This window comes from Dermacentor albipictus, chromosome 8 (genome assembly GCF_038994185.2).
Source record: "Dermacentor albipictus isolate Rhodes 1998 colony chromosome 8, USDA_Dalb.pri_finalv2, whole genome shotgun sequence".
In the NCBI taxonomy this organism is placed as follows: Eukaryota; Metazoa; Arthropoda; class Arachnida; order Ixodida; family Ixodidae; genus Dermacentor; species Dermacentor albipictus.
Window position 1 is genome coordinate 73,134,668 of NC_091828.1, and position 15,953 is coordinate 73,150,620.

The 15,953-nt window shown below is 44.8% G+C and overlaps 1 protein-coding gene across 3 annotated transcripts in view; it reads right to left on the reverse strand.

Moving 5' to 3' along the window:
• Positions 1-816: 816 nt before the first annotated feature.
• LOC135920839 (uncharacterized) overlaps positions 817-15,953 on the reverse strand; it is a 250,850-nt gene continuing 235,713 nt past the window's right edge. For 2 of the 3 annotated variants that reach the window (XM_070522868.1, XM_070522867.1), the window contains 3 exons: positions 11,604-11,707; positions 10,410-10,441; positions 817-970 (listed from right to left, as the gene is read on the reverse strand). In XM_070522868.1, the coding sequence (XP_070378969.1) occupies positions 882-970; positions 10,410-10,441; positions 11,604-11,707 (225 nt within the window). In that variant the 3' untranslated portion in view covers positions 817-881. The remainder of the gene's footprint in view (positions 971-10,409; positions 10,442-11,603; positions 11,708-15,953) is intronic. The other variant, XM_070522869.1, reaches the window with a different exon arrangement.

Here is a 15,953-nt window from a genome sequence, read left to right on the forward strand (position 1 = left end):
ACAGTGAAAGCTTGTACATGCGGGCACTGGACGCAGCGCGTAAAGAGACAAAAACTCACTGAAGCACCGCAGCGTCAAGGCGACAACACACAAGTGACTTACGAGGAAGTCAGTTATTTAGCCGCGATGCGATGCGCTGGTATGATAGAATGACAGTATTATGTTACACCCTACGAACAATGTCGTCCAAATTTGTGTACTATGTAGACAAACACAAGTGGTTCCCGTAATGTACCATGTAACATCACATGGCGGTTGTCGTAGGCTATAAACATCCCGGCCAATTAGCGTCAATGATCGCAAACAGCACAGAAAACTCAGCTAACTTCAATTCCGACAGTGCGTGGGATCTGCATAATATTCTATGGCTGGCGTTGCAAACTTGGAGCCCTATGACGTAAAACTATTCCAATATGCTTTTATTCGAATCTCCGGACGTCAAATTTTTGTGACCGCTGAGACAAGCATCGAGTGGTCACCCGCAGGGTTGTCTGAAGAGACCAATCAAATGCTCTCCTCGTTTATAGGAGGTCACTTTTGTTTGGTTGCAAAACGAATAACATTGCCTACACTGAGCGGTTTGTCTTTTCTTATTGACTGAGAAGAGGCGAGGAGCACGCTCTACTGGAGAGGGATTCGATGGGGCCAAGCCACTGCGCAGAAAGGTGGTGGAAAGAAAGTGGTGCCGGCGTCTGCGATTGATCCGCTTCCTCTTAGTTAATTGAGGTGGATGGTCGAAAATCGCGGGCGCATGTAAAGGAAGCTTATGAATGACGCTGAAATGGATCTTCAGCAAAAAAGAGGTGGCAGAATGAGTTGTAAACGTGGCGAAACTGCTCGAAAATGATACACGGCCACACAACAAGTTTTATGATACGCCATTAAACCCATTGCTCTCCGGCAGGTGGGAGTCGCCAGCGCTGAAGCGAGCGGTGGTAGCCATCTTTTATTCCTTTCGGAACGGAGCAGCCTGGAAAGAAAGAAGAAAATTTAGTGTGGTTTGCATAATAATGCATTTTTAACGCGCACATATCAGTTTGAAGCGGTGAGTTTTTGCGGTTTTGTGACGTCGCGTGATAGGCGGGTTAAATGGATGCAGCCATAAAACTTTTGACCAATAGCCGAGGGCTAATGGTGAAAAGGGGTTGAATCAGAAATAACTATTCTTCTTTTGTTCGGTGAAATCATGCATAATCAGTGTATACACGTCATATCAAACGGGGAGCTATCGCGGTTTTTGGGACGTCGTACGACAGACAGGTGAAGTGGATGTGGTCCAAAAAAGTTTTTGACCAATCGCGGATGGCTGATTGGAGAATTGGAATAGCAAAGTTTGGAATAGTTTTACGTTATAGCGCCCTTGGCCTCCACTATTGAATAGAAATGCAGTGACCGCCAATTATATTGCGTTTTCCTGGGTAATAAGAACGCTTGCGACAACGTTCTATATGATGTGGTGCTTCATGGGCTTGAATATTGTAGGCTCGGCGGCCGGCTTTGTGCATGGAACATCGGTTATACTAGTAGCAAGATAGCATATACTTTCACAACTTGAAGTTATCTCCACCCAACATAATTTTCACTGCAGGGTACAAAAACCCAGAGTCATTTTAATTCTTCCACTGCTGTACTTATCGGTCCTATATTTAAAAATTTTAACCCTGTAGATCAGTGCATAATGGGTGATAGGTGTTTACTGGAACATTGAGCCATTCGTACGCAAAGCGTGTTTCGATTTCAAAAGCGGTAGATAACCACTGAGGCACGTGAGTCGTGGGAACCTTGCGTCATGGAGTTAACGTAAACCATCAAAGCGCTGAATACTATGCTGGAACTAAGCCGCGATCCGCTCGCTATCCCAGATGCGACCATGTTCGTGGGCGCTGGAGCTTGGTGGGAAACGCCCACTCGCGTCTCACAGTCGTGCTTCGGCAACAGCAAGTGCAGCAGCTGTGAAAGTGCGTCGCCGCCGGGGTCTTTACCATCACGCTTTTTGCTTACAACAATAACGTTTTAATGGTGGTTGTCGCGATTTATGAGAAGGGAGCCACTTTGCATTTATAGACTTTAATGCTGACAAAATACTTTAAGCCGTCTCCTGTCTGTCATAATTTGAGAAAGCGTTCCTGGGAAACCCGCAAAGTCTATGCTGTAGTCAATTTAGCATCTAAATTAGGCGTCCACCGTACCTTGAGTGAGTCTGACAGCTGTGCGATCATCTTGGGACACAAATGTTCTTTAAACAACATTCAGAAACAGTTGCACCTAAAGTAGGGTTACAAGGCAATAAGTGGTAGTTTCCCCGGAAAAATGAAGCACCCATTGCGAGAGCAAATTAGCGGATAATTGTACGAAGTAGGGGCAGTAGCTTCAGCAGCCCTATGTATTTGTAAATATTCGCTTACTAACTGAATTACCAAAGATGGAGTGTGTAAGCGTGACTGAACGAGGACATAGAAAGAAACTGACAGACAGAGACAATGACTCTTTGTGTGTCTGCTTCTTTCTAAGTACTTGTTCGGCCCCGGTTACACAGTTTATCATGGATTCAAACCAACTATCCCGCCAACGTGTTTTAACGAAATTAACGAGCACAGTGTCATGCGCGCATAGGTAAACATGAACATACCTCAATAGGTGAGCGCGGAAACTGGCTGTCAAAATGCTGGTGTGAGGAATCGCTGCAGCAGCAAGCGAATCGACATTCGTGCGTCTTTCACTCCAACGAGAAGGAAACCTCGAAATCACAGCGTAAACAAAGCTGCCGCCACTACGCGCAGTCTGCAAAAATCGCAGATTGCTTTGAAGATGAGGCCTGCGCGGGCGCGCACATTGGCCACGTCGCTGATCGATTTGGCCACGTCGCTGGACGCCACAGTGTCTTGACACTGTGGCGTCCGCCAAAGGCATTTTGTACAGCGTCCGACATCGCGTGTCCAACGCCGTAGAAGATGCCGCGGTTGTCTCTTCCACCAGCTGCTCTACTTTTGTAGGGCGCAGCTCTTTCGCGCTCGTTCCTACATTTCGCTTCACCGTCGGTCTTGCCGTTGTGCCTCACCGTAAACAGCTCCGTAGCTGGGGCCAGCGCGCTCTTCTAGCTGCGCGCTCTCTGGACACCATCTCTCGCGCACGGCGCAAACTTTGCTCTCCCCTTCTGCTCGAAAGCCGGATAACGTGTTCTCGCCTATCGTCTCGCCCCTTTCCTCCACCCTGGCTGTCCCTTTTCCTGCTGTCGCAGCACTGCCGGTGGTGTCCTCTGCTGAGAGACAGTTACTGCGCTGCACTTTACCCCAACCTTTCCTTCCCATCATCAAGAATCTCCTTCTCTCTCTCGGCCGCTCCATGCCACCTCGCGCGTGATCCATGGCTCTGCGCTCCTCCATCTCCACCGCGCTTGGCTGTACGGCTCTCAGCTATGTCTCTTGCTTCCTCGTTTGCGGAGCGCGTTCCTCAGTGGCATTTGTCGCCTTTGGCAGTGCTTGCGCCTGGCTGTCCTTCCCCCTCGTCCACTCTTGTCCTAAACTTCCCCTTATTTGGCGCAGTGGCGTTGCGGCGACTCGAAAGACAGGTATAGCGTTTCGTCCCCTTACTTCTACTGCCCACCCCCAACCTTGGGCGGCCTTCCTTGTGCAAAATGAGTGTGTCACCTCTACTAAGAACCTCTGTTCTCCACGCGTTTCCTCATCGCACCTTAGAAGAATCATTAAATAATAATCCCCCCCCCCCCTCCGCCGGGGTGTCCCACAATAAGATGGTGCGATGGCGTGTCCCCGGAGCGCCGGCTCGGTAGTGGCGGATCGCGGAGTGTGCTGCTTCCCAATACGAAACGCAGAAGCGCCTCTGTTCGGCACTGCGCGTTCTGTATGCTGTGGCCTGTTGCTGAAATAAGGCAGCAGCTGCGCTCAAAGATCGCATTAGCAAGAAGCGTAATCGTCGGCCAGTTTTTGAAATGCCAGCCACATACGGCCAATCCGACCGTTGGCCACGTTCTCCTATCGTCATTTCCTACTCTCCCTCGTCGACTAGCGTTCGCGCCGGCTTTACGGTTGTGGGGGCGAGTACCATCTGGGTGGCGCCACACAGCGGAAGTCGGAGGAAGACTGCCGGATGCTTAGTAACCTGACGCCTGCCAGACGCAGGAACGGAGCGTCTACCATTTCTCATCGGGAACAGCAGCGGCGCGCGCTCAGGTGCCCCGGTTACGCAAGCAGGCGTAACTAAATTAGTCATACCATCTGGGTAGCATTGCATCACGGCAACTCACTGAACTGAGGTGGACCAATGGCTCCCATTGGTGCGCGAGCAATTGCACTGGCATTGAAATAATCGAGGAGGGGTAGTCTATACTTACAGGCCGCATTTCTCCCTCGTGCACGCGAGATTTAACCGCGTTCGCCGGCTCACCCTCGCATGCTTTCACACGAACATACAGCATACGGTGAGGAAATTATGGTAGGTCAAAAAAATAACTGACTGCTTCGTTTGAGGTGAACAAAACAACTAAACTTTATTTCGATAGGGATGCCCGTCGCCGAGCGAGTTCGGAGGAGTTCAGGGTTGCCCGTTGACGAAAAGAATGAGGCTAAAGTTGGCAGTTTCTTCATACGGCGCACGGCGATCGTTTTATCGCCCTTGGACTTTATCCGGAAGCTTACGGCGACGGGGACACCGACTGCATAATTTTGCCTGGAATGTCCATATAGTTGCTATCGCAATAAAAAAAACGACAAATGGAAAAAATGTGGCCCTAATGAAACACAGAGCATTAGAGCGATACGTTAACTACAAGGTGGCCCGGGGTATATGGAAATAGTTCCAGGATTACACTTGGAAACGCGGTTGTTTGCTTGAACTCAGGCATACAATCAGGATCCGATGGCAACAAGGTCACTAGGACGCCTCGCATAGAGCGCTCATGCGAAGATTACAAATCAAGCTATACTGGGCGACATGAGCTGGAAAGTTTTTAAGTTAGGGAAGCTCAAAGTAAAATTGATTATAAAGAGACGATGAGGAATAAAGAAGAAAGTAAATGGACTGGGAGAATATTCAGTTAGTGGTACAGGAAAACATTGATTCACAGTGGAGAAAAGAAGTATTAAACTTGAAGCAAGTATGCGACCTGTATGGTGAGTTGCATGAAAACAAAAAACGTCAAGCAGTCCGTCAAAGCGGCTGAGATAATCTCAAGGGTGCCAGCAATAGAAAAGATACTTCTATGACTAACTACTTAAGAGAAAAAAAAACGAAATTAGGAAAGAAATATTTGATGATAACTCAAAGAAAAGCTGGGTACACTGAGAAGCGAGATCAGCATGCCTTAGAACACGCACTTATAAAGCGATATATAAGGAAGAAGACGCATGTGCTTGCGGTGGATATGGTAGCAAAATGATGGAGTGCGTTTTACTAGAATGTGAAGATATCTGCCCTGTGGTCGATTTAGGCACCTCTGGTCTCCCTGAAGCCCTTGATTCAGCGTAAGCAGTTGAAAAGTAAGAATGGCCGCAATAGAGATTAGCAAGAGACGATTGGAAGACTCGAGGAAGAAAAGTAGAGAAACAACAAACTGAGGCTTGGAAAAACAAAGTTCTCAATAGGGTTTCATAATGTTCGATTATGGGAAGTGTTTGTGTTTTTCTTCCCTTTTCATTTTTTTATCTTCCATAACATCAGTAGGACATTAGGCAATGTAGTAAAGAAGATTGCTGGCACAACACAACGCCCCCGCACGCTCATAGCATCCATACTTCCATCCACCTATCACTCACTGCCCACGGAAGAGGTCGCGTTACTACCAGAAAGCTCTCCTTCGCGCATAGCTTTCCCCGGCGTGCGTTTCCCAGTGACCATTACGGTTACATAAACTGCTGTTCCGGGGAAGCGTGAGAACCAGCCTGGGATCGTTAAATGCTAGGGGTTTTCCTAACATCTGTGAGCGTTTCAATGGTTCCAATATGCTAGCAGCCAGGGAACAAGGAACGCCACTGTCCTTTCACGTCACGAGCGACATGGACGGATGGAAACAACTTTCTTGTAAATCCGGCAAAGTTTAATGACCCGGGGTGAGGTCTCCCATGAGGGGCCTTCGAGGCGTTGCCTTGTCACGATCTCTCGGGCCCGCGGGACTTCCGGTAAAAATATGCCTGGAGTATCCATATAATTGCAATAAAAAAAAAAGGCGCGTCCGGCGGCTAGGTTACAATCTAATAAACAGAAGGCTATAATCCATAAGAAGTAGTTGGCGTTGCCCCGATATGTACCACCGCGGTTGATTTCAAACAACGGGGTGCGTGTCTCAGATTTCATTCTCTAATGTCTAAGGTCCTTGCTGCCATAGCACCCACAGTATCAAGGTGAACGTCTAGGAACAATCTGCTCAGAATGTCGAACCTAAGAATTTATACTGTGATTTTTGCTTCTCTGTATTAGGGCTGATGACATACTCAGCTTCTTAAGTGCTTCTTAAGTGTAGAAGTAAAATGAAGGCTTCTTTCAGTACTGAAGTTCATTCTCCATCTTTAACACAATTCAAGAACACATGATAACTCACTTCGTAACAAGGTAACGTTATCTTCTTTCCTAATTTTCCTATACAACACCCGGTCATCGGCAAGTGTATGTGTAAAAATGGTCTAATTGGAAATCGCTGAGGTTCTGCTGGTAGAAAAGTAAACTTTTTGAAGGTGCCATTTAGCATTGCACTTATCTTTCGTGCTTCCCATTAAACAATCTCTGACGCATTGGCTTAATTGCGCTTCTGGTTGCACTCTATCGTTCATCTTAAGGTCAGTGTCGCTATCAGGACGTTCTTTGAGCGCGAAGACTCCGAGTTTTCCAGCGACGATCATTTATTTTTCAGTGTAATAGAAAGCATGTAGGGTATCGTCATAGCGGCAGCATATGCTCAATCGTGTTCGAATTAATATCTTATAGCACAATTTTCATCGCACCATTTCAGATTTGAAAATGCCCACCAATAGCGTTAGATAACCTCCGAGTAACGCAAATCAAAGGGCACCCTACGTCAGGCAGTTCGAGCAAAACAACAAGGTGCTCAATTCTATATACGAACTCGCACGCCATCGACTCAATTTTCCAGATGCGCCCAAGTTCGTCGAAGCCGGAGCTTCGTGGAAAACGCGCATTTGCGTCTCTCCGACGTCTTTCGGCAGACGCCAGTGCAGCTGCTGTGAAAGGGTGTTGCCACCAGGGTCTTTAACATGACATGTTTTGCTCCCAACCATGACGTCTTTATGGTGCCTATTGCGAGGAGTTGCGAGAAGGCCGCTACTTTGCATTTATAGTTTTTAAAATTGAAATAAATATTTTTTTAGCCGTATACGCTGTCGAATATTTCGGGAAAGCGTTCCTCGTAAAATCGCAAGGCACATGCCGTAGTCAATCTAGCATCTAAATTTGGTATCCTCCCTACCTTAAGTGAGTCCGACGGTTGTGAATTTATCCTAGGACAAAAACGTTCTTTAACCTTTATTCAGTAACAGTTCCAATTAAAGTGTGGTTACAAGAGAAGAAGTCGCAGTTTGCCCAGAAAGGCGAAGCACCGATTGCGATATCAAACTAATCGATAGCTGTGCGTTATAAAAGTAGTGGTTTTAGCGTCGGAATAAACTTCTAAAACATTCGATTACCTAACTAAATTAACAATGATAGGATGTGTGAGCCTGACTGAGTGAGGACGTAGGTAGAAATAGACACAAAGAGATAGCGCTTTCTTTGTGTGTCTGATTCTTTCTGCATTCTTGTTCAGTCGCGCTTAAACATTCTGCCAAGGATTCAAACCCCGAAGCTCGTCAACCTGTTTTAACTAAATTAGCAAGCATGGTGTCACGTGTGCACTGGTTAACATGTACACGTCTCGCTCGATGAGCGCGGAAATTCAATGTGAAAATGCTGGAGTGAGGAATCGCGGCAGCAGCAAGCAAACTAACCTACGTGCATCTTCTTTTTATTTTTTATTGATACTGCCAGGAGTATTGGGCCGTAATAGGAGTGGAAAAAGAATTAAATTAAACAAGCAATGCTAACACATCCGATTTAGGCAAAGCGCGCAATACGTATACGAAACATCTGAATACAAAGTAAAAAAAAAAATGCAGCCCATATGCATGGAAATGAGCAAAGCAGGAAAACCAGTCAAAGCCCCTTCAGTGATATAAAAATAACAGCAACATGAACAGCTAATAACTAAGTCATAATAAAAATTTCAGATGAATAACGCACCGCTCTCTCAGTATAAATAACATCTAAATTACGAAGAACATTATTAAAAGACGCAGACCGAAGTACAATATCGGGAAGCATGTTTCAGGCTTTTATCGTTCTATCAGACTTTTATCGTTCTAAGAAAGAAGCTATATTTAAATGTATCATTACGGTTTGCTGGAATATACATGCTTTGGCGGTGTCTCGAAAGTTCATTAGTAAAAATTTCAAAATAGTTCGTCCTAGTAATTTTTATTTTCTTATAGCTTCAATGCTTTACCTATTGCTTCAACTCGAACAAAACGTAAAAACGAAAAGTACGAAATGTTTGTGCAATTGAGAATGAGGATTTAAAAAAAAAGTGCAATGGCTTATTAATACTAATAAGAAGTATAAAAATTTGGAAAACGGGCCAGACAACTCACCCACAACCACTACATAATTCTCATGTGTTAGAATGAGAATAATTGTTTTTATTATATTTTTATCTTTTATAGTCCGGCCCAGGTTCAACGACACAGTTGTAAGCATATAATCGCATATATCTTTCAGAATATTCAATATGGGTTTTTCATTGGTAAACTTCTACAGAAAATAAAAAGGCCTAAGATAGATTGCGCTATCTTGTGAATATGAGTTGGTTCTTTGACTGATTTGGAATGAAGGATGTGAACGCGTTAACCAAAAAGTTGTCGAAACACTAATGTCGGACATTGCCATGGTGTGGAGTCGTTCGAGCTGTGGCTGACGCGTTGTGCTTTTGTACGGGCGCAGTTATTTACCAGCGAAATAAGAGTGAAGCAACAGGAAGACAGCTAAAGAGTATAGGAAAGTATTTCTATGATTTGAGCAAGGCTAATAAGGAATAGTCGACGCGTAAAAAAGAGGCACTTCTCTTCGTCATGGCCATGGTGAACATGCGCAGTCACCTTGAAAAACGACATTTCATCGACAACCCGGGTGTAATCTACCCTTTTGAGTCTTTACATGCCAAAAGGCAGAACTGCATGATGTATAAGCGAGATGCAGCAGTTTTCCTTTGATGTCACACATAGACGTGGTGATATAGTATATATAGTGATATATATACTGACGTAGTGTCCAGACTTCATATGCGAGTAGGAGAAATCAATAAAAACGGGCAACACAAGCACCTTGCGAGTTTTTCGGAGGAAATTGAAAGCACTGTTCCTCGCGAATGTAAGTTTCAGGTTCCAGTGACATTCAGGCACAAAGTGTAGAAATTGTATCCTGACCACCCAATGTACGGTCATCTTGAGTGTATTTGGAAGACCGATATGCTATTATATGAATACTTTTTTCGCCTAGTATTAAAAAAGGGTACGGCAAAGTGAAAACATATCAACAGTGTCAGTTAACTAATGCTAAGTAAAGACCAGGTTAAAAATAAATTACCATTAAAACTTGTCCAAGGCCACCCTTTCAACTAATATTCCTTGATTTTCTTGGAGTAAGAATAGCAGTCAAAGGGTGCGCAACACACATAGGTTTATCGTTGCTGTTGACTAGTGTAATCGAATGTTAACAGCAAAAGCACGAAGGGACGACGTCGCGTCTGTCGTAACAGTAAATATATAGCGAACAGCGCACGCTTATTTTGCAATATGTAACATCGTACTACACAAAGCAACTACATTGAATAAATTGCGTGCCACACCAAATTTTGCGTAATGATCTACAAATAGCGTGTAAATTAAATGATTAAAAACTGAATTATCCGCTCTGGAAGTACTAAAGCAGATGCTTCAAGAAACACGTTGGTAGCCTTTTTAATAACTTACAGGCAATGAAATGGGTTGTGGAATAGATAAAACTTGGCAATAAACTGGCCATTTTTAGCTTGACGTATGCGCACACAAAATGTAATCTTCCACGTCAACAACCTGCCTTTACCACTTGCAAGGACTTCCGGCATATGCAGAACCTTTTAATGATGCTTGCCTCTTGCTCCTGACTCTTTTACTTAAACATATTACACTTGTGCTCCTGACCATCGCCGTTTTCTTAACAAGTTCATTTTTAGGTATACCACATTTATGACACCTTGGCGCAATTACTGGTGCCGGTTACTACTTTCTTGTTCATAAATGCAAGCGATGAAGTCAGCATAAGTCGAAAATCATTGGTATTACAAACCTTACAACGTTTACAAAAGCACTTACGATTTGGTAAATGTAGTAGTTGCTCCTCCGGGCTTCGATGACGTGTTCAGGCAGGCATGGGGATGGTTTTAAACATAAATTAGAATTTTTAAGGGGAAGTTTACATCACAGAACTATGAATGAAGTTCTTGATCACAGTACGCCAAAAGATAGCACATTGAGGAATCACATTATACAGGACCAGTGCTCACATTATGAACGAAACACGCAACAAGAAAAATATTCAACCAACAAATGTCAAATCTTGTATTCAGTGGTGCTGTTTTACTGTTATAAAGCTGTTAATAAAACTGTTTATGGCAAAAGTTAGAGTAGCGCAAGGAAGTAAAGCAACTTTACAATGCTATCTCTTCAATAGTTCAGGTAACATATTTATTCTGATAAATACCTGATAAAGATTTGCAAATGTTTGCATGAATTCAGTTTTCAGCTGAGAGGCAGGAGAACATATGAATATTTGGTTATGTTATGGCACATATATAGCCGAGGAATTCTGTGATATGTTTGTGCTCCTTTAATATTTGATGCCATCAAATCAATAAATACATTAAATAAATAAAGATATCTATAAATTTGAAGGCTCTCTTCCATGCTAACTCCTTTTAATAAAGTCCCGCAAGCACAATGCCTTTACGGAATTGTGGATTTTCACTTAAGGAGCGTACGCCAGCTAGACAGAATCATAGTCGAAATTATGCAAACAAAACAGTGGTTTACACATAGCTATGTAGACGTGCCATAGTACTTTGGACCTGAAAACTTGCTGCTGACAAGTTTCCTATTGATTATCTGGCATCACTGTTCGCAGCCTCGCAGCTTCACTACGTCTAAGCATGTTAGGTGTGGATGAAACTTTCGGATTGATCAAGTAAGGACATAACATGCAAAAAAAAGATAATGATGGAATATCCTAGACATCAATGTCTAAGGGTAGGAATATACAATAAAATGCAAATAGTTATGGTAATTTTATTAGCCTTACGAGAAAGTCATAACTAGTAATTAAAACTCTTCCACTAAAAGTTACCCAATTGCATGTTTATTCGTGATACTTAGCGTGACAATTTCTGAAGGCCCAAAAGTCGTTATAATAGTTAAGAACGACATCAATTTAGTTTCGAAACGAGTTTATCTTGCTGAAAATACACCTGAAGATTATAATTTGCAAAACAAAATATATATTTAGAACCTTACACTTGAGTTTCAGAAGCTGCTTTAAGAGAAGGGATGTTTCGAAGGCTTATCTTCTGCGACTTCATGATGCTGCCAGTTACTTTTCTTGTTAGGCTCATGGTAGTCTAGTTGGAAAAAGCATTTGGGGTTTAACGACATATATGATGGTGTCGATATGCGTCATAGTGTCAATCACTCCTAAATACAGATAACCTCAAACACCTTAAGAGAGCAGCAGCAAAAACACGACCACCCAAACAAACGGAATATACGTGCCTGCCTACTAAAACTAAAACTGTTCATTCTTGTGGCGTCCCAGTGATATGACTTCATTATTAGAAATCCTTAAGAATAAGGTTTCGAGCAGTGATGCACAGAAGGCCGCTGCATTGCCGTTTTGTGAATAGTGCTTGCACTGATTTAGTATATTGTTCCTGAGTATAGTTTACTTCCTGAATAGCTCTAAAGGGCAAACTATGGTGGTTCATTGGCTGAAGAGCTGGCCTACATGAACAGTATTGGCTTTAAATGTTTAAGTCTGTCGATATAATGCCTCAGGTTAAGTTGTGTTTTTCTGCCGCTGTTCTATTTGCATATTTATTCAGGAGGTTGATTAAGTGAGTAGTCAGTCAGTCCATCACAGTTGCTTGGTACTCCTTTAGTATGGGTGCTCTCTATACATTTGTTACGCATGATGTATTTGCAAACCGTGATTCACATAGGTCTGATTTTGGTAATAAATTTAGAAAAGCAGCCTATGTGCAGGGCTAAACGAACTTGCTGCGTTTGCTAGAGTTACAGTATGCTATATCTTTTTCTCTTCTCTATCTTGCTTAAGTCGATCAGTTGCTCCAGTGAGCATGGAAAGATATTCAAATTTTCGACGTGCTGATCGCGTCATTTGTGTTTCTCTCAAATTGGACTCGGACGCAACATAACGTGCTTCTAACACTTAGCGTGGGTGTTGTTTGCCTCGCGCACTTGTTTATTTTGTAATCGACCTCCCACTTCCAAGTGCCAGTATATGTTAATGGATTTGAAAATTGTCACTTCTTAACGTTCTTGATTCCGTTGATAAATTGTTTCCGCCTCTGAGAATGAACATTTTCTTTGTGCTTCAGATTTCAACTCGTAAGCTAGAGACAGGAAAAAAGAGTAATTGAAACTTCGATCTGTATCACTAACTACAGCAGATGAAAAAAAAGCCTAACTCTTCGTCCATGTTTTCTTGGTGCTTTTACGCGGTATTTCTTCGCAAGCTGAACAGGGCACATTTAGAGAGACCAATTTACTTCAGTAAGTACGAGGTATTTTAATGTAATAAGTGACCAACTTCTGTCGTCTTGTCTCATTGTTTTGCCCACATATTCTGCAGATGTTAACAATAATTGGTAGTAATGCTAATCACCGCGAATAATAAAAAGAATATTCCAAAAACCAATCAATGATATACATTGGATGTAGCAACAACCTAGGAACAATCATATTTGGTTTTACTATGCGAATAGCGTTTCAATTGTTTAGGATCTTTACATATTGTGTTTTGTACGAGAGCAAGTGTGTTGGCTTTTCATTACAGGCTTATATTAAAAGGCGACTGTGGAGCGGCAGTGCAGCTATCGATGAACCGATTGCAAATTGCATATTGCAGCCAGCCAACAGGAAAGAATGTATGCACTACCAAAATTTTCCCATTGCCTTTTAGGCCATTATTGTGTACGTCTAATAAACAGCATGTCAATATTTGCATTTATTATTTTTGTGCTTTTCTTTAAAAAAGATTCCAGAAAAGCCTACCTAAGGATATCTGTGGATAATAATGATACTAGCCCTGAAGTACTGTAGACACGCACCAGACGGTCAGCGCAAAAATGTGTCATCCTTGAGGCGTGTATGCAGCCACGCTTCCCTCCAACTCATTTCTTAAGACATGCTGCGCCAACTAGGGGCGTCACAGCAGAATCCGTACGTGGAGTTCACGTGAATATGTATTAATACAATATCGTCTCAACATACATGACTCCGTTTCGAATATACCTAGCACCAGAGACATTTTAAAGGGTGTTTTAAAGAGGAGTGCACTAGAATCTTTACAGAACTGCACAACTGCACTGGGGTTATCTTACTATGTATGGACATATATATATATATATATATTATAAAGGAGGTTTATTCGGGTTCGCAGCGACCGCCGGTTCTACGATGCACCGAGCACAGTCCCCGAGCACGAGCTTCTGCTGCGCGCATGATGCTGCCGATGCTGCTGACTGCGCGCACGTTCGTCATCTTCCTTACAATGGCCCCGCGGAAATAAAGGAGCCATCCTGGCGACTTAGTTTTCTGGAAGGACGGTAGAATTGTGGTACGGCTTGAGACGCTGAACGTGAACGACTTCGCGGTTACGACGTCGCACGTCGGACGGCGGCGTTAGCGGCTCAACCAGGTAATTAACGGTTGATGTTCTCTCGAGAACGCGGTATGGACCGTCGTACTTCGGAAGGAGCTTTGAAGCGAGTCCAGGCGTGCGGTGTGGCACTAACAACCAGACGAGAGCGCCTGGGAGGAAAGTGGGAGTCGAGTTCTGCGCATCGTGAACGGCTTTTTGGCGGTGCTGGTCGTCCGAGGTGAATCGGCGGGCAAGCTGGCGACATTCCTCTGCTTGTCTGGCGGCTTCCGAGATCGGCAGGCATTCGGATGGGTCCGGCCGGTAGGGCAGAATGGTGTCGATGGTGTGCGAAGGATGACAGCCGTAAAGAAGGTAAAAGGGTGAGAATCCGGTAGTGGCCTGAGTCGCGGTGTTGTAGGCGTAGGTGACAAACGGAAGAACTAGGTCCCAATTAGAGTGATCAGGTGAGACATACATGGCGAGCATGTCACGAAGAGTTCGATTAAAGCATTCCGTTGTACCGTTAGTCTGGGGGTGATAAGCAGTGCATTTACGATGAACGATAGCGCATTCAGCAAGCAGTTCGATGACTTCAGATAAGAAGGCGCGGCCTCTGTCGCTTAATAGTTCACGTGGACCTCCATGACGAAGGAGAAATCGGCGAAGTAGGAAATTGGCGAGCTCCTGCGCTGTAGCATTTGGTAGAGCAGCAGTCTCCGAATAACGGGTTAAGTGGTCTACCGCAACGATTATCCACCTGTTGCCGGCAGGAGTCAACGGAAGTGGCCCGTAGAGATCTATGCCCACGCGATCAAAGGGTCGGGATGGGCATTGTAAAGGCTGGAGTTCACCGGCGGAGTTGTGCGGTGGCGCTTTCCGGCGTTGGCACTCATGACAAGAGCGGACGAACTTTCGAACGAAATTATACATTCCGCGCCAGTAATAGCGGTGTCGAAGTCTTTCGTAGGTCTTGAAGACTCCCACATGGCCACACTGAGGGTCGACGTGGAACGAGGAGCAGAGCTCTGATCGCAAGATTCGCGGAATGACGAGTAACCAGGTGCGTCCATCTGGGGCATAGTTGCGGCGATATAGTAGCTGGTCGCGAATCGCAAAATGAGGCACTTGGCGCCGAAGCGTGCGTGACGCTGGAACTTTCGACGTATCCGCCAGAAGGTCGAGCAGAGATGCAGTCCAGGGATCATTACGCTGTGCAGCAGCGATAGTGTCAACATCCAGAGAGGATAATGTGCACTCGCAGGGGGAGTCTTGACTGGCCTTCGGGGGAAGCGGTGATCGGGATAGCGCGTCAGCGTCGGAGTGCTTTCGCCCGGAACGGTACACCACGCGTATGTCGTATTCTTGGATTCGCAATGCCCAGCGGGCAAGGCGGCCTGATGGATCTTTGAGCGTCGACAGCCAACATAGTGCGTGGTGGTCGGTCACTACGTCAAAAGATCGGCCGTATAAATATGGGCGAAACTTGCCAAGCGCCCACACAATGGCCAAACACTCCTTTTCGGTAACGCTATAATTGGTCTCCACCTTGGTTAACGTGCGACTCGCGTATGCGACGACGTATTCTGGGTGTCCAGGTTGACGCTGTGCCAACACAGCGCCAAGGCCTACACCGCTTGCATCGGTATGGATTTCGGTTGGCGCTTGTGGGTCAAAATGGCGAAGAATGGGTGGCGTCGTGAGAAGACGGCGCAAGGTTGTGAAGGCGTCGTCACACTCTGGAGACCATGATGAGATATCTCGGGCGCCACCAAGGAGCCGCGTGAGAGGCGATATAATTGACGCAAAGTTGCGAACGAATCGCCGGAAGTAAGAGCAGAGGCCGATAAAACTGCGTAGCTCTTTCATAGTAGCAGGTTCTGGGAACGCAGTAACAGCACGTAGCTTCTCAGGATCCGGGCGAATGCCCTCCTTTGACACGACATGGCCTAAAATTGTTAGCTGACGAACAGCAAATCAACACTTCT